A 25,116-nucleotide genomic window follows, 5' to 3' on the forward strand; every position below is an offset into this window, starting at 1 on the left:
TTGATGGGTCTATCTGCTCTAAATGTCAAACATCCCTGGGGGGATGCTATCACAAAATCCGGGTCTGAGGTTGCATCGGCCCATCTTTCTCTGAGGAGTAGAACATCTAAGTCATATAGATTTATGAGGTCCACTATTTCATATCTGTGTTTAGCAAGCAATCTGACATTAATGAGGCTGCAACGTACCTGTCAGAACTGCGGAATCTAAATACTTCATATCGGGTTTGATTCTAGAAATTCCCTATCCTAAAAGGAGGGTGTCCTTGTGGTCCTCTCCCAGGGGTGAATGGTACTCTTTGGGAATTACCTGCAATACTGGTGAGTGTTGAGAAGATGCGCACACATATGTTGACTGGTATGCACCTTCCAAAGGCTGGTTAAATCCTAAATAATGTATGCCATGCCAGCACAACACACTCAATGTTTATTTGACATTAGTAGCTCGCAGTGACAGGAGAGGGGCACTACCTCATTTACATGGTGATGCTTGCCAATGGTAATGGATGGGGATCTCTACCCATCACCTCTAGGCTTGTCTATGATGAGGAGTCCATAGCACTCTGCTGAAGGCAAATCTGCCACTTTTAAACACAGATAGCCCATTACATTGTGGTCTTTGAAGTTCAGCTACAGCAGAATGCAGAGCAGAAAGGATGGTTGGTGATGTCTACCTTCTAATTCCTTGATTATGTTGTAAAGTAGAGACATTACATCTCACCTTGCCACTGTAATTCCACCCCTATCAACATACCCATGGTAGAGCACATCGTCTATTGTGCTTCACTTACATGATGCAACCATTATATCAAGCTTGGTATAATACGTGATGCTGATGTCCTTATTGAATTAATTAATATTTATTTACTGCTTTCCTTTAAGTTTTATATAATTGAATTGTTGATTTTTTTTTCTGCAATTAAACGAGGTTGTTAATGAACCATTTCACCCTAATATGCAAATTGCTCCATAAATATCATTGGCACAGGGCGAGTTAAGGAACACCTACATTAATACATCATTATGGGAAGGTATGTGTGTGCATACATGTATCAGATTAATAGAGCGCAGTGCAAGGCTAGCCCCACAGTGCTGTACAAGAAACCACCAAGATAGATGCCTTAAGGGGTTATTAGGAGTACAAAGTTGAAGGTGGTTCTGGAGTGTATGGGAGGAAAAGGTGCAGCCTTCTTTATAGGATATGCCTAGTGTTGTTACTAAAAAAAACAGTCTTCCATAACAATAAAATTGCAGTGGATAAGGCCAGATCGTGAGAAAGCCGGTTCGGATGTAGGCAGAAAAAGGTATCTCAAGGCAATTGTAGGTTTACTGGGCGACAATTTTAGCAATTCGGGCTGTTTCCCCGTGGTGCCTCAGGGGATCTGTACTTAAAACCCTCAATCTGAAAACCACATATACTGCATCAATAACTCACTTCCTAACAGGGATGTGTGTATGCCAAATTGTAGGACAATGACAATCAGAGAAACTCACGTACATCAATACTGGAATTACATGACTTTTTTTTACGAACTAGAACTAAATGCAGCGGGGATACAGGGAAGACATTTCCCAAGATTACTGAAGGCAGAAACACCACACATCTGTGTATGGTTGGAGTTGTTGAAAAAATAGGTGCCATTGATATTGTTATGATAAAATGTGGAAAGTCATCAACCTGCACATTATGTTTGCATTATTTGCTGTAAGAATGATTATAAAGAACCTGTAGAGAATTCACGAAGAGGTCACATACATATTTATTGTAACATTAGCATGAAATGAACCCTTAAATTATAAATATGAATCCATGTAAACATGTTATACTCTCTTAATAGATACTGTACATTTTATACACAATTACACAAGACACCATGATTGTCGGGTTGCATAGTGCATTAACAGAGGCAATGGTCTGCGTTGCGCTCACAACCATAATGCGAAAACATGTCCAACCAGTAGCTATCCACTGCAATCATCTCAGCATTCAGACACTGCTGTTTTAAAAGAACATGAACGCGCAAATATGGATTGTAAACAATGTTCAAGAATGTCCTGATATTTGTCACTTTAATTCCATGTTCGTGTCCGCACTGGGACTTTTCTTAAGTTTCGTTTTCTTTCTGTTAGAAGAAATTGGTGATTCTGAAATTGCTGAAACCTTTAAAGAATTTTTGATTGAGCTCAGTTCCCAACTTGGTAAAGTGATGACCTCTAAACCACAACACCTTGCAGCTATCCCATAGAGTTTCTTAAGAACAGCTTTCCGCAAAAGTATGTAAACCCATGGATCCAAAATTTGATTCCACGTTGCCATTCGAAGAGAGTACAGTATAGTTTTACAGGTTTCCAAGGACTCATTTCCATATATTCCAATATTAGCCATTGTCACCTGTAAAAAATTGAAAGGTAATCATTATGCAAACTGAAGGATGTAATGCCCCCAACCACACAATTAATACATTTAAAGTTGCTCTTCAAGACTTGCTGAATATATTTGTTACTGTCAAAACGTGTCTGAGGTCATTGCATTTTTTATACATTAAAAACTCTGAGCCAAACTTTTTCTTTTAGCTTGTCTGAAAGGTTTTCTAACATTAGGAAGAGGGCTTCCAGTGAACATTTTGAGCTAAAAAATACACCCAATAGTCATGCAAGACTGCATAAAGGATGAATCGTTATAAATAGGCAGTAACAAAATAGAGGCTATGCTCCTGGACAAGAAACATTGAAGAATGAGCGACATTACTCAGAAATTCCGACATTTTAAGTACAAGAATTGTTCTTGTTTTTGAGCTGCGAGGCAGTCCTATAAATGATGTCAGTTATTACTAAGGCGCTTCTTTTCTCAGATAAAGAAGCTAAGGCACATAATCTCAGCAACTACAACAAAAGCTTTTGATGAGATGATGATGATGCCACAATGTAATATAAAGGAAAGATTTAATTTTGGTTAGGCACAATGGTGAGACATACGAAGTACTGACTGTATTGTTACAATTAGCAGCAAAGATAAAAAACGTATGGTAATTTAGAACTTGATTTAGAGTTTGGTGGATGGGATACTCCATGACAATTGTGATTGATATCCCATCCATCATATTAAAAGCACTTAATATACTGTGTCACTAGTAAAACAGAGAATATGCTATCCATCAGGTTTGTGACTGAGTATCCCGAGGGCCAAACTCTGAATGAAACCCTCAGTTATCCTGGATGCTTCAGAATTAATAAAATTGATATCATCAACCTTCCATCAATTGCAACGCCTACATGTGGCCCTCCACTTACTGGATGTCTTGCAAACAATTTAAATTTTTCATTTTAGAATAAAAATAACAGTAATCTAATCCCTGCATCAGCTGCCCCCACTATTTCATTGTTTTCAGTGCCACCCTAAGGATTCAAAAAGGTGAGTCCATCAAACTGATGTGGTAAGATAGTTATGTACAATGAATCAAGGAATATGAATGCTAACATTTGCATCATCATCATCCTCTGTAAAATATTCAAGATTTTAATCATATCTGTTAAAGCAATCTGAAATCGTTTTTGCAAAATTAGATACAATTAATATGCAGGTACTAAACATTAATCCACAAAACTTTGTACAAGTCTCACTTGTTTGAAGTGAACTTCCTAAAGTTAATCTTCACCAGTTGTCCATATTTAACTATTTTTCACTCATGTTCCGTTTTGAAAACATAAGACGTGATGACATAATTGAACTATGGTTCTGACTCAGAGAGGATCTGTCTTGGAAGCTTGTGCTTCACTGTACCCACTGGAAGATGAATAAGGCGGATTTGCATATGGATAGGTCTTATCTGAGGTGGCATGATGGGCCAAATAATTACCCTGAGGCGTTGTCAGTGATTAGACTATTTGTGTTTTTAATCTATGCAGACCCAGCACATTATTCATATTCAGCAGTATGCAGGATTGTTTTAGGCCCTGGAAATCCGGCTTGATAAAGAGGTAAAACCCAGCAGTCCTAGGTAAATGAGATTTAACCTCTTCCCCTCTGGTGCGATAGTTCTACAACATGGTGACTGTCCATGAAGGCTCATGAAGAACTACCAACCCTGAGTTGACCCAAAGATCACTCAGTTGTTACAGGTAGCCATTTGTTTGAGCGACTATTGCAGCTTAACCTTTTATTTTATTAAACTCTATACACTGTAGATTGAGCACCTCTTCAAATCAAGATCCTTTAATATATCTTTAAATGATAAGGGGACAGGATGAGTTTAAAAAGAATTGTAGAGAAGGCCAATCAGTTCTAGTTAATTTCTGAGGGAGGTGAGCTATTTTATTAATTTGTTATGTGGTTGGTAAGTTGGCTTGACTGTGATTCTCACTACTAACACTAAAGTATTGGTAAGCCTAGAATGTCTTCAACTGTTTCATAAAGCAGTCAGTTGCTGTGGTTCATGGACATACTGTTTTCCAGAAGGCTAAAGAAATTCGCTACCCAGGCTGGAAGTTCTGCCTCCTTTGGCTGAGTAAAAGCATGAAAGAGCTGTCAGCAGGTAGAAAAGGTAGAAAACTAACGGTCATAGTACAAGTGACATGGTTTCAGTTTGCTAATCCATTCTGTGAAAACAAGGGGTCCTCGAGGACATGTATATTCTCCATTCTTTAGTAAATATAAAAATCAATCTTAAATATTTGATTAAATAGTTTCCACCTAGCCTTGAATAATATAATTGTATCCATCAGTACTCCCACCCCCACAATCCTGCTCCAATTTAGGAAAGTGATGAAGACACAGCTCTTTAAATAACACTACATCACAATGAAGTAATGGTCACCCCCACTCTCAGAGCCTAGCTACCTCTCCAGCCCCTCATTGAATGTTACTGTGCTTTGAACCAGTGCAGCACTCTACTGCCTTTTTTCTGGATTTGTGCTACACAAATACCACATTCATTTATTTATCCATCCATGTATTCATTCATTCATTCAATAATGCATTAATTGATTCATATTCAATATTCTATATTATACCTACATGGGGATAAAAGACCATAAAGACAAGTTATAGCACTGCAAGACTGCTACTATATTTACAGAGATTTCAAATGTTTTATTTTGGCCTTCTAGAATCTTTCTACATCTTTAGTCTCTTTTCAACAATATGTTTCTTTTACATGAATTGTGTAAAGAGGAAGAGAGATCACGTTAGCATTGTGGCTCTGAAAAAATAAATGTCCTTAGAAACGACTACTCATGAGGGTTTGGAGATAAATAAAGAACAAACATATGGCATAGTCCCAAAAGTAGGTAGAAGGAGCCTGAAAAGGTGAGGGCAATCCAGAGAGAGATGGACTTCCTACAGTTTATTTTTTATGCTGCTTCTTGTATCAGGATACTCCTGAGGGGTGAGTAAGTGCTATACAACTCAGCATAACAATGTCCAGACCCTCTGGAGTCCAACCATTCCAAACCACAGAGAGGTGTTGTCGACTTCCTCTGCCTCTTCTGACATGCTGCATGTTTTAAGTGGGCCAACCGAATATTTAGAGAATTGGATCTGGCCCTTTCTACATTGTTACCCCTGATTTTCGCCTCCCTCTGCCTTCTTTTGATGAACCCATTTTTGTTGGCTTTTGGACTTCTAAGCAGTGATAACATGCTTCTGCCCCCACTAAAACATGTCAACAACTAGTATACACCTGCTAGGTACATTTACTTTACTTGTAAGTTCCTAGTATTTGGCACTACATGTACCCAGGGCCTTTAAATTAAAGGCTACTAGTGGGCAGACACACTTATTATACCCCCACTAAAGTAGCCTTTCACATGTGTCTAAGGCCTGCTACTGCTGACTGTAATGCAGTTTTAAACTGCCATTTCGAGGTTTTGCCAGGCCTAAACGTTCCTTTTGTACTTATAAGTCACCCCTAAGTTATCCCCAAGATAGACCTTGAATGCTCAAAGGGCAGAGAGCATGCCTTTTAAAATGTGCAGCGTCAGACAGGAACAAAAAATAGGCCTGGCTATGAAAACAAAAGTGACCCCATGTACTGAAGTAAATAGTTAAAAGGTGGGTCATGTTTGCAAATTGTATCCGTTTTGAACTTGGACAAGCTGTATAGGTGTTTTGCAAGGTATGGGAGAATGCATTGATTCGAGTTTGCTGCAGGTAATGTTTCTTTTAATATCACAGAAATCAGCAGATATTGCTCTCCCAACAGGAACCTTTGTCTCAATATATATACACTGCCAGTAGGTAATTATAGGTAGGACCATGGTTCCGTAGGAAAAGCATTTGCTATATCTAGGTGCCGTTGGACGAATCTTTACAAAATCATTGCACAAAAAAGTTTTTCAATGATTCTAATTGTGCATGGAAGGTTTCTGTATAATTTATGAAGCTGGGCTGAGAAAAAGAGGAGGCCAAAAAAGGTGTGTTTTCCCAGTTAATTCCCATAGGGATTTTGAACACGAGTACAGCCCGAACTGCTGGATGGAATTGCACCAAATTTGCCAGAAAGGTAGCTTTTGGTACAGAAAGACAAATTTGGATATCAAGAGGTGTGGATTGTTCGCAAATAATGACAAGCTCGTGCAGACGTCTGCAAATCTCTGAGTGGCTGCAATCACTTTAACCAGGAAGTGCTGGCAGCCATCTTGGGACTCGGCTTCAGCCGAGTCTCAACAAAAAGCACAAAAAAGAAAAGGAGGCAGGGTAAATTCACAGTGAAATTTGCGATAACATCTGGCATTAAAAAAAGCCCCGTCCATCACACTTGTTTTTAATGTAGACTCTGGGTGGGCCAGGTCCAGGGGGAATGTAGTGTTAAATAAAATAGAGAGAGGTGCATGGGGCCCCCACCAAGGGCTTAATTATGCCCCGGGGACCACCACTTCCCCGGGGCTTATGTCCATATTAAAAGAGGGGGACACATAGACTACCCTGGGCCCACCATCTCCCTGGGGCCAATTACTTTTTTTTAAAAAAGAGGCAGGGTGCTGCGTGGCCTCCCTCCCAGGTGATATACGACCTGTGGTCCACCACCTCTCCGGGCCTGGCCGTGCAGAACGAAGGAGGAGGGTCCCCCTGTCATGTAGTTCTAAGGAGTCCCCCAGGAGCTGCGTGTTTTGAATGACCTAAACTAAGGGCTTGGTGTCCCAACCGCTTCCAGACACCACAAAGGATATGCCAGCCGTTAGACCAGCTAGCTTTACAGTTAATATAATAACAGTTCCACTAGTATCCTCCTGTATTCTACAGTGGTATAGGTAGTCTCTGGCCACCACTGTACATGACAATCCTGATTCCTCAGGGATCGCGAAAAACAGCACAGTACGTTTCGCTCAGACACTCATGCTTGCTTACTCTCAGAAACAAAACAGGATGGCGATTACCACGTTTCAATATGAATTTATTGGTCCAGTGACAGCCTCGTACAAACATATGTGCTGTGACAATTAGGAGACAGAAGCATATGAAAGAGATTGCTAGTACCAATATAGTAAATAGTAGATACATTTCTACCATAATACTAATAATATGAATAGAAGCAGTTCAGAGAAAACAGCAGCATGTGGATATTCCTAAAATGCGCCCAAAGTAATTTTGCTAAAATGTACCTAGCCTAACCTGGATATGTAGTTGTATGTGTAAATAGCTATATGTATCTGTAGCCAAGAAACCTCCAGGGATGAACCAGCCCCCTCGCCTGATGGCTGGGAATGAAGGGCCCTGTCTCTGCTTCTAGGATGAGAACCCGCAAGGAATGTCAGACCGCTGCTTGTCGAAGATTCAACATGCAGGGCCCTGTCTCAGCTTGGAAGGAATTCTCTTCTAATTTATCGGGAGGAGTGAGGGTGTTTTATACTAAAGGATTCACTCCAGGGTTTGTTCTAGAATCAATATGTTTTTAAAACATCATGGGTGTTATGAAAACAATCATAAATGTTTTGAAAACAATCACTGATGCTTTTCCAAACAAGCGCGATCATGCACAGCTGGCTGTTGGCCAAAGATGAAAAAAAGTGGTGACCCTTATACAGAATAAATCTGCTGTGCCTGGGGACATGGTTATGTACTTCAGGTACAGAGGTTATGATAGAATACTTAGAGCCTGTTGTCGAAGAGACAGGAGCAAGCTACTAGGTAAAAGGTCACCTGTTTAGAATCGTTATTGTCATATGGATGGGCCAATGTATGTAAAAATGGGGTATACAGGACTATCCTAAAATACATAACACCCCTCCTGGAGCCACAAATGGCCCTAGGGACCTGCTATCTCCCAAGGTACCCACCCTTGGGAAATAGCTGTTTACTTTTGCTTGGTGGGAGCTGTCAACGCTTCCGCCAACCAAAGGTAAACACTCCCTTTCCAGCAAGCGGGAGCTGTCAACGTGCTCCTCCTCACTGGAAGTGGAGTTTTCATCTCTTTCCCTGCCTGAAATGTTGCAGGCAGGGAAAGAGATTACAAATATTGCTCTTTCGTGCAGGGATCTACATTTCCAGAAGCTCCCTGTGTGCAAGAGAAATGGAGGTTCCTTCAGGAGGTGGTGATCCGGCTGGGACTGCGGGGCCTCGACTTTCTCCTAGTGGTCCCCAACAAGCACACTGGGTGCCGTGGGTGGGGACAGGTCACCAGGGAGATGTGGTTGGGCCACATGGGAAGGGGTCCACAGGGCCACAATTGGCTTGGGGAGAGGCCATAAAGATCAATCCTTGTGTTCACACGATCAAACCCAGAGTGCAGACAAAAAGTTGATCCTTTATTCAGAAGTTTCACATGATGTTCATTCAGACTTTTCAAAGAGAGGTTAATGATTAACTTATCCTTTTCTTCATTTACAATTTTTTGCCTATTGTTCCTCGACCTCTTTGTGCTCCCCTTTGATCTCCTAGTTTCGGGGGGTTTTCTTGTTCATTGTTCATTCTCCCTCTTCCCCCTTGTACGGTGCTCATTTGGAAAAAACCCATCTCACCCTGATAAATATAGTCTGGGAAATGAAGTTGTTTGGTGTCCTTTTTCTCATTGGAATATATATATTACAGTATGTAGGCAGCACCAAATTACAGGTTCATAAAAGGATTTTACAACACATATGGGTGATCAATAATCAAGATAATACCTACCCTGTGGCGTGCAATTTTAAAACCCAACACAAATCTAAAAGTCAAGACCTAAGATATTACGTTATAGGCAAGCCTTGGTGAAATAAAGGTTTGTCAAACCTGAGAGTGCTCCGTGTGTGTTCCTGGAAGTAGGGACCCCCTTTTGCTGATTAATGTAAGCGAGCACGCCACTTGCTCAAAGGAAGAACCTGTCAAGTAAAGAGTTCGGCAAGTTTGTGTGGCAAATTTTTGGAACTTTAAATTTGTCTTGCCAGAACCGCCGCAGTCAAGTGAACCACATACCTGCCAGCACAAAGCCGGTACATGACTACATGGAGGAGCGGAGATTACTATAATCAACGTTCTTAGGCACAAGGTCAACAAGATGGCAGAAAAGCGGCTGATGAAGGGTTGTTAACATGGACATTGAGGCTCTCTAATTAAAAGCACAGTGTTACAGTACCATCAGCGAGGTATGATTCCTTTTCCCAATCACTGAATAAAAGTTTACGCCAAACTAAGAACACTGTGAATTACATACTACGATAGAACGTGCATAAAAGGGATATACACTCAAAGATGGCGGCTAATGAAATCAGGAAGGACTGTGGTGTGAGTGCAGTCCCCCTTTGCTGAACGCTGTGCAGGAGGAGCCTAATGAGGCTTTTAAATACACCAGAATGCCAGTACCCACCTTGCTCACCGAAAAGCATTTGAAAAAGCTGAGAGATGAAACGCGTCATGCTGGGTGAAATAAAGGCTTGTCAAACCCGAGAGTGCTCCGCGAAAGTCTATATCAGTTATTGGTTAGTTAATTGATTATTTGTATGGGAGAGTGAATCTGTGTGTGGTTCGGTGGGGGGTCTGTGACTGCCCAAAGATGGGTCAATAGTTGATTCAGTAGGAATATGATGTTAAGAATACATGTTATAATACTTGCTTGGGTGAGTGAATATGTATATGGATGTGCTGATGAGCAAATATATCTCTCAATGGTACATGTCCAACAAACTAGAATAATAAAAGGCAGTGTATGTGACATTTGTTGTATATAAATAAGTATACATAAGACTCAGTGATTGCATGAGTGATTGTAATAGTGATTTTATAACACACTAAGTATGAGTTACTATCTATATGATTAAATGAAGTGGTGTTTGCATAAGTGTATAGCTCAGTAAAATAAAGTATGATCCATTGTTTGCATAAGTGAGCAGGATGACTGCATAAGTAAATAGGATGTGTGCTGGTGTGGAATGTCAATATAGGTGTATACGTATGTTTCATAGTGTTCTATTGATCATTGACAGCATGTATGAGTGAATCTATAGATAGTTGATTACATGTTTATGTAGATCTAAGAATGACTGAGTGGGGTTTTAGATATGTGTATTGGTGTGTCAATTGATTCAAATATGGTACTCTATATTTTACAGTGAGTGATGATAGATTATAGTAGTGTATGATGAGGTGTATATGATTGTCACGTGGATGTCATCGGTGATGTCATTTGAGATGTCATCAGTGATGTCACTGACCATGTCATGAATGATATAATATGTGACATCATCACCAGTGGATTGTGGGCGCAAGAATTACAGTTAGTACAACTAACTATAACAGAGAAATTTCAATGGTTTTGTATGAGGTAAATGTCCATCTAACTATAACATTCCTAAAACCTTTCTTTTTTTTCAGTGAATTCCCAAGGTTTTTTAAATGCTAATTCCTAACTATAGCCTGCCTTTCAGTGAATTTCAAAGGTTTTTTAAATGATAATTCCTAACTATAACCTGCTTGAAACCTATGTTTTTTTCAGTGAATTTCAAAGGTTTTTTAAATGACAATTTCTACTTATTATGTTGACCACTTCCCCAAATTTTCAACCAGAAACCAAATCTGCAATGCTACGTAAAAAATCAGGCAATAGTTCTACTTACCACTAACAAATTAACATCAACAATTAACTACTGTAAAAACGTCAAACATGTACTACGTGAATTACATCCAACTCACACCCATGTTTAAAGAGCAATATGTGTTAGAGATTGTAATTATATACTTCCAACACCCAACAAAATCACAGTACTCAGCGCCACTACCACTACAACCACCCCTCGGACCTCTCCTTCCTCTTACCTCAAAGGCAGTGCAAAACAGGACAACAAACCTTTCCAAAATAATATATCCCCTCAACAGCACACTAGCTTAATCTACAGAGATTTGGCAACCAAGTATGTATAAGGGAAAAAACTCGAACATCAACAATAATGTACACAACGCTAAGACTACCGGTGAAATACTATGCACAATTCATTATAGAAATCAAAAACTTTTCAGTGTGTAGATATACCATTGATACGTGTAGTGTACTGAATAGTGGATGCAACCATATTATCTCTGACACTGAGGAATATTTCTGTCATGTAGCTGTGTTCACCCCCTTCTTTGAAATAGAAGTGGAGTTGGCTAGTCCAATGTAAACAACGTGAATGTACGACTGTAAATAATTAGTCTACGCCTTGGGTGTGGTTCACTTCTGCAAAGAGAAGAGACTGCGCCGCAGCGAAGGTCCCCACCCTGCCACGTTGCTGCCGCCATGACCGCGTGCTTCCTTGACACAGGCCAATTGCAAACTCAGTGCCACATCACCGCAGACTTATGTCTGTATCGACTAGTGGTTTCCATCGACACTGCGGATGGCAGGGTTCACAACTTGAAATCAACTTTGGATCTAAATTTGTCTTCAGTATCTCTGCTGAGAACTGCCTTCAATCTATTTTGCGGTCAGTAGAGTTGACAACTAGATACCAGTTGAATTCAGCTTTGCATCAACACTATGGACAGCATTGAATCCAGCCTTGCTTCATTTAAGGCAGAGACAATTGTACTGTGTCCTCAGATTCTGTTAACTGTGACAAAATAGCATTCATTGATCTTTGTGTCGACTACTGCCTTCAATCTACACTGCGTACAACGGGGTTCACAACATGAATTCAGCTTTGCATCAACACTATGGACAGCATTGAATCCAGCCTTGCTTTATTTAAGGCAGAGACACGTGTACTGTGTCCTCAGATTCTGTTAACTGTGACAAAATAGCATTCATCGACCTTTGTGTCGACTACTGCCTTAAATCTACACTGCGTACAACAGGGTTCACAACTTTAATTCAGCTTTACATCTACACTACTGACATCATCCAAGATATCCTTGATTTATTGATTTATGTAAGGCAAAGATTATTCTGATAAAGGATACCATAAAAAACATTCCTCAATGACTGTAGTGAGTTCTGTTTTCAAATGTACACTGCGATCAAAAGAGTTTACCTCTTGATACCAGTGGCACATAAGCACTACAGACAACATAAAATCCAGTTTTGATTTATATAAGGCAGAAAAATAGTACTGTGTCATCAGATTTTGTTAAAGTCTGTAACAAAAAAGCATTCCTCAATGTCTGTGTCAACTACAGCCTTCGATGTACTCTGCGGACAGCAGGGTTCACAACTTGAAGTCACCTTTGCATGTATACTACAGACAATAAGGAATTCAACCTTGATTAATTTAATGCAGAGACAATTGTATTGTACGTGTTCAGATTTTTTCAGATAGAATGACGATTGTGCATGATGCATTCCAGTACACAAGAGACATTATACCACTGCGACCCCCCCCCCCCGAAACACAAATCATCACAGGGTACACACATGCTGAGTTCTTTCGGTACCACTAAATCACTGCACCACGATACATTTCACCGTAGCCTTATTAAAGCAGTATTCACTAGGCAAAAAACATTGCTCACAGTACAGCCCCCCTGCATTACGTATTATTGCAGGGTACGTACAAGCTCATCGCCAAAGATACCACTAACTCAGTGCACCATAAATCATCGGAAAGAAGAGTGAACAGTTTTATGTCAGCAATGAGGCATACTATCACTTTTAAGTGGAATTCATGCAGAATCCAACCAACAAAAGACATTACTCCAATTACTGTGCCCCCTCCCCCAGACCAGGCATCATCGCAGAATATGTACACGCTAAGCACCAAAGGTACTGGTACCTCAGTGTACCAAAAATGATTATCACGTGGCCTTACTAAGGCACCATTCACAACACAAAAAACATTACTATCAATACAGCCTGCCCGGACCACGCATCATCGCAGCCTCCACAGAACCTTCTTGTTTTAGATACCACTAACTCAGTAACCAAACTAAGTATAACACCTATCAAACCCTACACAATATCCCTTTATTATGCTTCCTTGAAAAACGTATTTTATATCACTTATACATCTAGTTGAATAATAAAATGCACGCTGCATATATGTTCTATCTTCCACTTCAATCATAATTGCAGATGATGCACTCCACCCTAAGATCTACACTGCGGACAGCAGGGTATACAACTTGAATCCACCTTTGCATCTACACTATAGACAGTAGGAAATTCAACCTTGATTTATTTAATGCATAGACAATTATACTGTATGTATTCAGATTTTGTTAAAATAAGTGAAACAAACATTGTTCTATAACTGTACTGACTACTAGCTTCTATGTACACTGTGCACAGTAGGGTTCACAACTTGAATTTACCTTTTCATCTACACTACAGACAGCATTAAATTCAGCCTCAAATTATTTAAACAGAGTAAAAAGTATGCAAAAGCACCTTCAATAGCTGCATCATGTGAACTATGATAATAAACAATGTACAAGATTGTGCCAAAATGTACCTCCACCACCAGCAATACCAAGTACCTCTAGGGTATCACCTTCAACATCACCACTAGACATACGTCCCCAATTTGTGCTGCCCTTCATGTGCCAAAAACTGCAACTTAAACCTTTCACAGCCCTGTATTGCTACAGCTACAACACTCCACTTAATGTACAACAAACATTCATAATCGCAGAAATGCGTCATGTCCACCATCTTTTATGTGTGCAACTATGAACGAATATAGAGTCAGTAATACCCCGGACCTTCCATGTTGGCAAAGTTGTGGGACTTTACAGATATAATGACACATTTGTTTTTAAGACCAGGGTGATGTCAGCACTACAAAACGGACACCTGAATCACTTGATTTCTCATATAGCTCCCGACGAGACCACGCCCATAGCTCCGGAATCATGGTTCAGAGCGTCACGCAGCACTGGCATACATCAGGCCAGCCCACTCCACTTACGCTTCCAGGAAAACACAACAACAAAACATTGCCCAGATTTAATTATAGTGATTTCTTAGTTCCAGGTCTAGTTGTCAGAACGGCGCACACACACTCCCTCATGACTGGTAAACACCCACACCACACCCAACCAGAGCATCTGTCACTACACACATGACCGTACCAATAAAAAAGAAGGGGTGCACGTGCTCTACGCCATTTTAGAATTGCTCCCATTCCAAGTGCTGTGATGGCCCATCCTAGTGATTCAAACGCCTTATGTAGGCCCGAACCACCGAGTAGGGGGGCCCACCATTACGTGTGTGGCCTTTTTGTTCACTGAGTTAGTAGTATCAGAAGCACTGAGTGGGTGAGGAACCAGCGATGTTGATGGGAGCACGAGTATGTCGTTAGCCATACTGATATCAAGACTCTGCACCATATATGAGACTTCTTAGTGGCCAATCGGGACTACATGATGCAGAAGGTGTCCTGCCCACGAAAAGGTGAGCAGTGAGGCCTGGGTGCGCATCATAGGGAGTCGAAGGGCTGTAGCAGAATGGATACAAAAAAGTAGCACAGTGATTTAGACAAACGCAGTCCTATATAGTGTGACAAATTACATGTAAAAAAAAATTCCAATAGCGGGAATGTTTTTATAATCGCTCAAACGTCCGGAATATAAACTATACAAATAGTTCTTTCAAATGTGAGAGGGGACGTGTGTGAAAGGCCGATGTTATTCAACTCCACATTAAGATAGTAACAATTACCAAACATAACATCTTTCTTTTACTATCTTTTAAATGTAGAGCTTCAGGGTGCATTATGTCCCAGCACGTGGTGAAAAACACACTGGTGACAGAAAGTTGAGCAGCGAATATTCTTTGCAGTCACTCTCTCAATTCCTCTCTCCTTTGATAAAAAATGTTAACTTCCTTTTTATCTTACAGTTTGTGTTTCACAAATTGGCTTCCCCCCAGCATCTCTAAAACTCAACGTTCGAGGATTCTGCGATGATGCATGGCCATCGAAACAACTTTTGAGAAGGCTGCTAAAACACGTGGTGCACCCTCTTTGAATCATGCCAATGGCACAGGGTGAGCAAAAAAGCTTCTTTCCGAAACAACGACAAGTCATCTGTGAAAGGAGAGAGTGGATAGTGTGCAGTAGCTTCACTGCGTAGGTATGTACAATTACCTCCAAGCAGTGACAATGGATAGATTACCACAGTCTGAGAGGCAAATCTACAAGCCCCTTATGCCACTTTTGTATGTACTATACTATGACTAACTCTATATAATATATTTTACGTCACTAAACTGGAGGGTGCACTATGAACCAGCACATACTTGGACACACAACTAAGGCAAAAGGTGATCTAAAAGTATTTTCTCCACCATTAACTGCTCCATCTATAACTTTCACTCTCTCGCAGTCTTAATGTCGTTTTCTCTCTCTTTCTCTCTCTCCCTCTCACATTATTTCTCTTTTAAATTTATGGACGCTGCTGTCCACTCTGTCGTGACCAACCAAAGCTGAGTTCAAATTGTGAACTCTGTTGGCCACAGTGTTTACACAAGGTAAGCAGAGCAACCTAGATATTTACAAGTCCCTTGTGCCACTTTTGCGTCACTTTCAACATGAGAAAAGTAACACAAAACTGGTGCTAGAGTCTTGTAAATAAGCCCTAAAGAATATTGTCCTGCATAATGACTTGATCTCCTACCTGTCTATAATTCTGTCTCATCTCTGAATCATTTTAAAGACATGTTGATCTGTAATGTAAATCTGATGCAGTAGGCTCTTCCATACAGACACTGCTTAAAAGGAAGCCTATAAGACATGTGAAATGTATCAGGCACACTGCACACATTAAAAGAAGGAAATATCTTCAACTGTTAATTTGATTTGTAATGTTTGACCTCATTTAGTCACATCGATCTAATTTCAAACACTAATTTTCTTTTTTGTTTTGCAGATTACCTACCTTACTTCTATTGGACTCGATAACACATTTTGTTTATTATATTGTTTTGTTAAAGTTACATTTCCAGTTATTTATTGTTTTAGTAAAAGTTAATTAAAAAAAGTATATACGTCTTTTTTTTTGGGTGGGGTAAGCGGTCCCCAATAAAATTATATTTATAATTTTAAGTATAATTCTGAGGCTAACTCTTTACCAGATCTTTACCAGAGTCTATACCTTCGACTAACGGTTGCTATGGAAAAGTTTAAAAACTCCAGCACAGCAGCTTTTTTCCATTACCAACATAGTGTGGTGAACTTCTAACCTCAGTGCTCATTTAAGTGTTTCATGAACTGTTACTATGGTAACAGGCAGAACGCCATTTGGGGGTAGAGTTGAAAGGTACTGGGTGTACAAAAACCGTTATATTAACCCTGGATCCTCTACAAGACCAAAAAGGAAAGCAAAGTAAAACAAAACACTCTGTACCGGTTTTATAACCCCCTTGCACCACTTTCGCGTCCAAGGCCCCCCTCCAAAATTAGAAGTATGTGGGCCTCAACGGCCCCTCTCAAGCCCCGGGAAACACCCCCCCCGGAAATTTGTGTTTTGTTAGAGACAGACTGCGTGACCCTATGCCTAGAGCCCTCGAGACCCCTGGAGACCGCAACGCCCCACGGCCGACTCATGCAGTATCCTGGGGTGCCTACCCCTGGGACACTGCTGTTTGCTTTGAGAGGGCGGGAGTCTCACGGCTCCCGCCCTCCCATTGCAAAATTAGTTTGCATTTTGAAAGACAGAGCAGAGATATCTGTTCTCACTTTCAAAATAAAAAGCAGATTGAATTTCCACATACAAGTAGCATCTCCCCTTGCGGAAAAGCAATGCCGACTCCCAAAGAACGCGGGAAGCCGGCAGAACATTGGGGGCTTTGTAGCTCCCCTCACACTCCCCAACATTTTTTATAAGACCCGGGGGATAGGGTCCCCGGAGATATTATAAATTACTAATAGGGGCTATTTTTTTACGGTAAAATTACAAGTCGCGCCCCTAGCGCAGTGCTCAGTGCGACCCCCTGGTGTGCACGCGCTGGATGCACGACTCATTATCTGTAGGGTGTGCAAATCCAACGCCTTTGATGCACAACTTCTCCGTGTGAAAAAGCAATCTGATTTTGATTTTGAAAGAGATTTCCTTGCTGTGGGAGGGCGGGATGGACACCCCAGAACACTGCAGGAACTTGCCCTCCCACAATACATAATGCCCCGGGGAGTGGTGGTCCCCAGGGCTTTGGAGACCTTACAGCCCCCCCTCCTAGCCATACTTTTTTTTGTAGCCCCGTGGGTAACGGGGCCCTCGAGTGCTCGAGGAGGGGAGCCAGGTAGTCCCCCTCCCACAATACATAAACCCCCGACGGTTGATGGTCCCAGCAGCTTTCAGGACCTTTGATCCCCCCCCCCACCATTTTTTTTCTGGATAGCCCCGGGCGCTGACGATCCCCGGGGCTGGGGCGTCCCTCTGGGTCCCACATAAAATGTAATAATTTTGCCCCTGGAATTTAACCCCCCGGAGATGAATTATTTAAAAAACTCCTTTTTATTTATTTATTTTAAGGCACAGTCCACACACACGCATCCCGGTTTAAAATAAAAAATGTGGGCCCTGGAAGCAGGTCTAGAGGGTAAAATTATTTCTACCCTGCCCCCTTTCTCCGTTTGAACAGATATTCCACTGACTTCCTCATCCTTGCTTCTACCGAGGCACAAAATGGCTGCCAACAGTTCCTGGTTTTGAATATTTACAAACTCTTGACAGCCAATTAGCATTGAGTGCGTGATCGGGACTGTGCGCTTATGCTACGATGCCAATCCTCACGCAATCAGCAGATCCACCGCGCCCATAGATATATAAATGAACTTAACCGTTATTTTCTCAGGAACTACTGAACAGATTAACACCATATAAGCAAAAGGCACAAGTCGGAACTGAGAACTACCTCTCTACCAAATTTGATGTAATTACATTCAGCCGTTCGGGCTGTACCCATGGCTAAAGGTCCTATGGGAAATTGCATGGGGAAAACACGTTTTGGGACCCCCTTTTATCTCAGCCCCCGCTTGACCAATCACCTCTAAACTTTCAATAAAGGAGCGGAACTGAGCTAGCCAAAAGTTTGGAACATTTCAAGACGATTCATCAATCGACGTCAAAGTTATTACCAATAGAATGTTGCGGTTTTCCTATGGATAATAGGTCCTAACTATAACTATATATATATATATATATCTCCTACTGGCCTTCTGGCGGTTGCCAGTGGATAGTTATAGTTAGAACCTAGTTTCCAAACAAAAAGCGTTTTTTGATTTATCAATATCTTTATATATAATGGGGCGCCCCGGCCAGCTCCTGTTTTGAAAATTTTGGAGTGATTCATCAAGCGGGGGCCATGAAAAAAGGGGGTCCCAAAACACATTTTCTCTGTGTTCATTTCCATAGGAAATTTTGGAACAGGCTACAGTCCGAACTGCTGAATGGAATTACACCAAAATTGGCAAAAAGGGGGGGGGCGTGGCTAGCAGCCGATGATGGTGGCAGCATAAGGGACAGGCTCCGTGGTTGAGGCGGCCTCTCCGACGATCCGGCAAGCGATCCGACACAATTTTACATCCCTGCAGGAGGGAACCAGAGCCCAGGACCGGGCGGTACAAACGGCGGCGAGCGGAGTCTGAATCCGAAGTCTGGAAACTGACTGCCGTTGCAGTTGCGGACAGGCCCACAGGGACTACGCAGACCAGGGACTGTCCTGACGACCGTGCCCGACAGGAAGTGCAGATACTCCGGGGGGACCCTCGCCGGAAGTGCCCCTACGCATCGAGGGAGTGCGGAGATCCGGAGAAGTGCCCCGATCAATGCCACTCGGATCGGCATCGGAGAAGCAGAAACGGTGTCTACCCTCCTCTCCCTTCACCCCGGTGGCCGCGTCAGGCGCTACGGCCCGGTAAGAGGGCAGATTGCAAAACGTGGAGCGGAGCCGCCATTTCACACAACGGGGGTCGATACTCGCCAGGCGCCAATTGAACACTGACTGAGAGCTCTGGCCCAGGCGTGGTGAGATGCGGTGAATGCGGAGGGGGAACACTTATACACGGGCTGGACGGGGTGCACACCGGAAGGGCGCAGGACGCATTGAGCCCTCCAAGATAACTGGCTCGGTGGACATGTTTGATAGCCTCTCACATCCTACTCCGGCCCACCGGTGGGGCCAACCACTCGGACCGCGTGGTGCTGGAGAGGCGGACCCCCCCCCGAATCTACCACCAACCGACGGGACCCTAGATCGACTACACGGGACTGGGCTTTGAAAGTAACAGAGGGGCATGTGACGCACCTCAGGCACTGGTCCCGCACGGCGACACGGGGGAACTATTGCCACAGCAACACGCCGAGATCCACCACTCGAGGGGCGGTGCGCCCTGGCCTTGGGATCGAGGTGCACGACGCCGCGCGCGGCATTGCTTTGCCCGGCGAGTGGATCCACCCGCCCGTTGCCTACACACGTCCTTTGAAAATTAGGCGGCGAAGGCTCGTTTGGTGCCCCCTGCACAGCGTCGCACGCAGACATCCCCATACAAGTTAATCCAGCCCCGCGCTGGAACTGGTCGGCTGCACGCTTCCTGCTGAGCTGAGCTGGGTACATTCACCACTGCGGACCGGGTCTCATCCTATAGACCTCGCCTGGCACAAAAGAGGCTTTGTGGATCTGCAGACCTTTGGTCGCTGGCCCCCCCTGGACGGTTGTGAAGTGCCCAGCCCGACCGCGAACTCGAGAGACGATGTCAACACACAATAACGATAGCAGGAGGAGGCGATCCTCTGGGTCGGGAGTATTTGACGACTGCGTAGACCGCAGGCATGGCGGGGAGGGGACAAAAGACTGGCACCACGCAGACCCAAATAGACCGCTACGCTTGCGACAAACCAACCACCTCCCCGATCACCGGGACGGGGACGGCCGGGAAAACCACAGATGCCTCAGGGGGCAAGAAGGCGACGCTGGACGATGTGATGCAGGCCTTGGCACATTTACAAACTACAGTGGGCTCGATTTCCACCGATGTAACACTGCTCAGGGCAGACTTCCATAAAATGACGGAGAAGGTGAACGCCATGGAAGTGGTAACAAAATCCCTGGTGGAGGACGTATCTGACCTTCAGCAAGTGGTGGAGAAGTTGGCGGCGGACAACAGGGTACTGCGTGAGAAACTCGACGACCAGGAAGGGCGCTCTAGACGGAATAACATCCGCATTATTGGCGTGCCGGAGTCGGAAGGCACAAGAGCCATGGACTTGTACGTTGAAAGCCTGATTACGAACGAACTTAAACCAAGGGGACTGTCCACCTTCTTTTCTGTGGAGAGGGCGCACCTCGTGCCGGGTGGCCAACCTAAACCGGGGGCGACCCCACGACCAATTGTTGCCCCACTGTTCAATTTCCGGGACCGGGATGCCATCCTGCAGGCAGCACGGTCGTCCCCCCCTATTAAACTCCAGAACTCCACTGTGGCTTTCTTCCCAGACTACACGGCGGATGTCGCACACAGGAGAAGAACCTTTTTCAAAGTAAAGAAAGAACTTAGGGCACGAGAACTCCAATATTCAATGCTCTTCCCGGCAAGGTTGCGGGTTGTTGCGGACAATAAAACGTGGTTCTTCGATACCCCGGAATCCGCGCAAGAATGGCTGGAGGGATGGCGAACGGACACACACCCTCGGAGATCTAACCGGCACCAGAAAGGTCGTGCCGCCACGTCTTCAGGAATCCCAAGCGTCAGGTGGAGGAACGGAAAGTGGCACACCTTTAAGAGAAGACGTGGGCGAAGAAGACATCGAAGAACAATGACTCCCAGGATCTACATTTAGTCGGTCTCATTTTACAGAACGCCTAAGGCCCGCCACTGGACACTGGGCGCTGGACCTCCGGGGAAGACACTGAGGGGCCGCTGACTTCGGAGAGTCCTTTACCCCAGCGCGCATGTAAACTGTTGTGGGAATGGGGCATGCACTCTGCAAAGTTGGGGGGCGGGCGGTTTTGAGTCCGTGTAGCAGGGGGGCAGGGAGGGGAGCGTTTAAGGGAAGGGGAATGGTTCATGCTCGGGACCAGTTGGTCCTAAAGGTTCAGGGCTTGACTCACAACCACACTATACATTATGACACTATCAACACACAACGTCACATGACTCGCGTACAGGCACAACACAGTAGGCATGCTGGCGATATACCTGCTTTGCTCCTTAACAGACACGAAGCCCAATGCACGAGGCGATGGGCTAGCTCCCACAACAATGCTTCCCATGGGATACAGGTGGGAATGACTCCGGAGACACTAATTGGGCCCCATGACAAGCCACCACCATGGCCGGGATAGATAGCCTCACCCCGATAGCCCCGCTACAAATCATGTCATGGAACGTTAGGGGACTGGGCGACAAGATCAAAAGGGGCCTGGTTAGGCAAGGAATTAAGAGGTTGGGTCCTGCCCTGGTTCTGGTACAGAAGACACACTTAGTGGGTGCGGCCACACGGGCGATGGATAGAAGGGGTTACCGCATGATTGCACATGCGGAATTCCCCTCAGGATCCCGCGGTACTGGCATACTGCACATTGTGAAGTCCACCAAGACAGACGACCAGGGCCGCTTTGCGGCGGTTCATGGCCAGTGGGAAGGCAAACCATTGAATGTGGTGTCGGTCTACATCCCGCCGGCGCTGCATGCCGTGGCAATGCCAGACCTCGGCAAATTCCTCTTGAGTCTCCCTGACGGGGACTTAATCATTGGGGGAGACTTTAACACAATACTGCATAACACTCTTGATCGATTCCCGATACGAACGCACACAGAAGGTCCCAGTAAGCTTCATAGTTTTCTGGAAGCGCAAGGGTTGTTGGATGTGTGGCGCCTATTATACCCAGAACAACAGCAATACACCTATTACTCGGCTACACACAATAGCCTCTCAAGGATAGATTACCTCCTCACATTAGGAAACGGTCTCCTTACCATAAACGAAGCACAGATACAACCGAGGGGTATTTCAGATCATTCGCCGATTACTTTGACTATGTCTAGTTTAGGGAAAACGCGCAAGAGGATCTATCCAATCTTTCCAGGGTATCTTAAGATTCCATCTATTAGTAAGGAATTAAAGAAAGCAACCCGATATTATTTTGAAGAAAATCGGTCTTCGGTGCAATCACCTTCAATACTATGGGAGGCTTATAAAACAGTGTTCAGAGGACAAGCCATTGCAGCGATAATGCACCACAAGAGAACGCAAGGGAGGGAAGCTTTAGAACTGGAATTGGACCTAGAAAGGGCCAACACTGCCCATATGGCGAATCCATTGGATGACACACTACACACTCTACAATTGCACCAGCGTCGCCTCGACGACCACCTGAGGCGATTAACCTTGGCGGATATTGCAGCCACCAAACACAAGGTATACGACATTGGGGACAAAGCTAGCAAACTCTTGGCATGGCTCGATAGAAAGCAGGGGGGTAACAGGAATATATTACAACTTACAGACTCACATGGGATAGGGCATACCAGGCCGGAAGACATTGTCGACGTGTTGGCCGATTACTTTACTGAGGTATACACCCCGGCGGTAATTGTGACCGAAGAAGAGGCTCGGGAGGCTCTTAATCATATATCCATGCCAACGCTGACAGAGGAGGCGGCAAAAGACCTTGATGCCGCTTTGACAACTGACGAAATTCAGTTGGCTATTAATGCGCTCCACTCAGGCAAGGCTCTAGGCCCAAACGGGATGCCCATTGAATGGTTTAAAACGATGTCAGAATCCCTGAGTGCCCCCCTTCTTCAGATGTTCGAGGAGAGTAGAGGGAAGGGTACGTTGCCCCCAGACCAACGGATGGCGACCATTGTGGCCATTCCAAAACCGGGTAAACCGCCTAACGAATGTAAGTCATATAGGCCTATCTCTCTCCTGAACCCTGAAGCGAAAATTCCAGCGAAATTATTGGCAAACAGACTCATGCCGTGCTTAACCCAGCTTATCCACCCGGACCAGTCTGGATTTATGCCGCACAGAAGCACGGCGTTGAATCTTCATAGAGTGCAGGGAGTATTGGCGAGAACCTCACTGTTGACAGAACCGGCTGCGATACTGTCCTTGGATGCCCAAATGGCGTTCGATATGGTGGAATGGAACTACCTATTCGCAGTACTCACCCGCATGGGATTTGGGCCCACTTTTATTGCATGGGTCAGATTATTATACAAAGACCCAGTGGCAAGAGTAGTGGCAAATGGACACATATCGCGTGACATGCGTCTGGCGCGGGGAACTAGACAGGGATGCCCGCTCTCACCCCTCCTTTTCGTGTTGGTCCTAGAGCCGCTGGCAGTTACTATTCGAAAGATGCCACTATTGAAGGGGATTAAATGGGATGGTGGCTGGGAGGATAGAGTGTCCTTGTACGCGGACGATATGTTGATTTACCTCACGGACCTGGGAAGTAGTCTTCCAAATCTCCTCACGATATGCAACTCACATGGGCGGCTGTCCGGATACACTATCAATTGGTCGAAATCGACACTTTATGAGCTTAGGGGACCGATCCCGGCCCTTCCGGAGCATTGCCCTCTGGAGGTGGCTGGTACTTCCTTTAAATACCTAGGCATACATGTTACCCGAGAAGCCACAGACTTCATTACTCTTAATCTTCAACCCCCTCTCGTACGGCTGCGCAATGACGTACAACACTGGAAGGAGCTTCCATTAACATTGCTAGGCAGAGCAGCCTTATTTAAAATGATATTTACAACAAGGGGTAGTGATGGACAGAGTCTCTGAATTAAGCAGAGTACTCTCACCCAGTCAAGACATCAGGGCTAGATCCAACACCGTTTTTTAGCTCATTGCACCATCCCAGTTTCAGAACCTGGCTGTATGCAAATTAGTCTGTCCCTGGCCCAGTGCATCATGGGAACAGGGCAGACCAGACTACAAAAGCCAATTCTTACACTGGGAAGGAAACAAGCTTCCGGGGACCGGTTTCTGGCATAACAGCCGTCTTCGGCCCGGCTTGCTTGAATCCTGATGGTGCAATGAGCAAGGGACTCACATCTGAGTATACCCTTCCACGCTTAGGGTGGACAAAAATATTTACAACAAGGGGTAGTGATGGACAGAGTCTCTGAATTAAGCAGAGTACTCTCACCCAGTCAAGAGATCAGGGCTAGATCCAACACCGTTTTTTAGCTCATTGCACCATCCCAGTTTCAGAACCTGGCTGTATGCAAATTAGTCTGTCCCTGGCCCAGTGCATCATGGGAACAGGGCAGACCAGACTACAAAAGCCAATTCTTACACTGGGAAGGAAACAAGCTTCCGGGGACCGGTTTCTGGCATAACAGCCGTCTTCGGCCCGGCTTGCTTGAATCCTGATGGTGCAATGAGCAAGGGACTCACATCTGTGTTTAGCTAAATTTTAAAACTGCACGCTCTTACTAGCTGTCCTTACAGCGTTTTAACTGCACTTTACTTAGCTTGATCACGAAGCTAAGCTGTTCTTGGTTTGCCTCCCCCCTCGCTGCACTAAGTCCCCTCCGCCTCCGCTTGACTACAAAGTGGCATTGGTAACTTGTCCCTTGGTTTCCTGCTAGATGGGGGTCAGAAACCTGAATCTCCTGAATTAAAACTCACCCCAGCCGAATTGAACGCTGCTTGAGGTGATTACTAACTTTGTCGGCCATTTTGGAGTGGGCTAGCCTTTGAAGGCACCCGATTGGACACTATATAAGGGGCTTCGCCGCATTGGTTCTTCTACCCTGTAACTGTCATCCCTCC

At 44.2% G+C, this 25,116-nt stretch overlaps 1 protein-coding gene across 1 annotated transcript in view; it reads right to left on the minus strand.

Annotated features, from left to right (window-relative positions):
- Window positions 1-1,741: 1,741 nt before the first annotated feature.
- PTGFR (prostaglandin F receptor) overlaps window positions 1,742-25,116 on the minus strand; it is a 234,843-nt gene continuing 211,468 nt past the window's right edge. Inside the window, exon 3 of the mRNA XM_078659266.1 lies at window positions 1,742-2,391. Within this exon, the coding sequence (XP_078515392.1) occupies window positions 2,065-2,391 (327 nt within the window). The 3' untranslated portion in view covers window positions 1,742-2,064. The remainder of the gene's footprint in view (window positions 2,392-25,116) is intronic.

Source organism: Lissotriton helveticus, chromosome 1_1 (assembly GCF_964261635.1).
Source record: "Lissotriton helveticus chromosome 1_1, aLisHel1.1, whole genome shotgun sequence".
In the NCBI taxonomy this organism is placed as follows: Eukaryota; Metazoa; Chordata; class Amphibia; order Caudata; family Salamandridae; genus Lissotriton; species Lissotriton helveticus.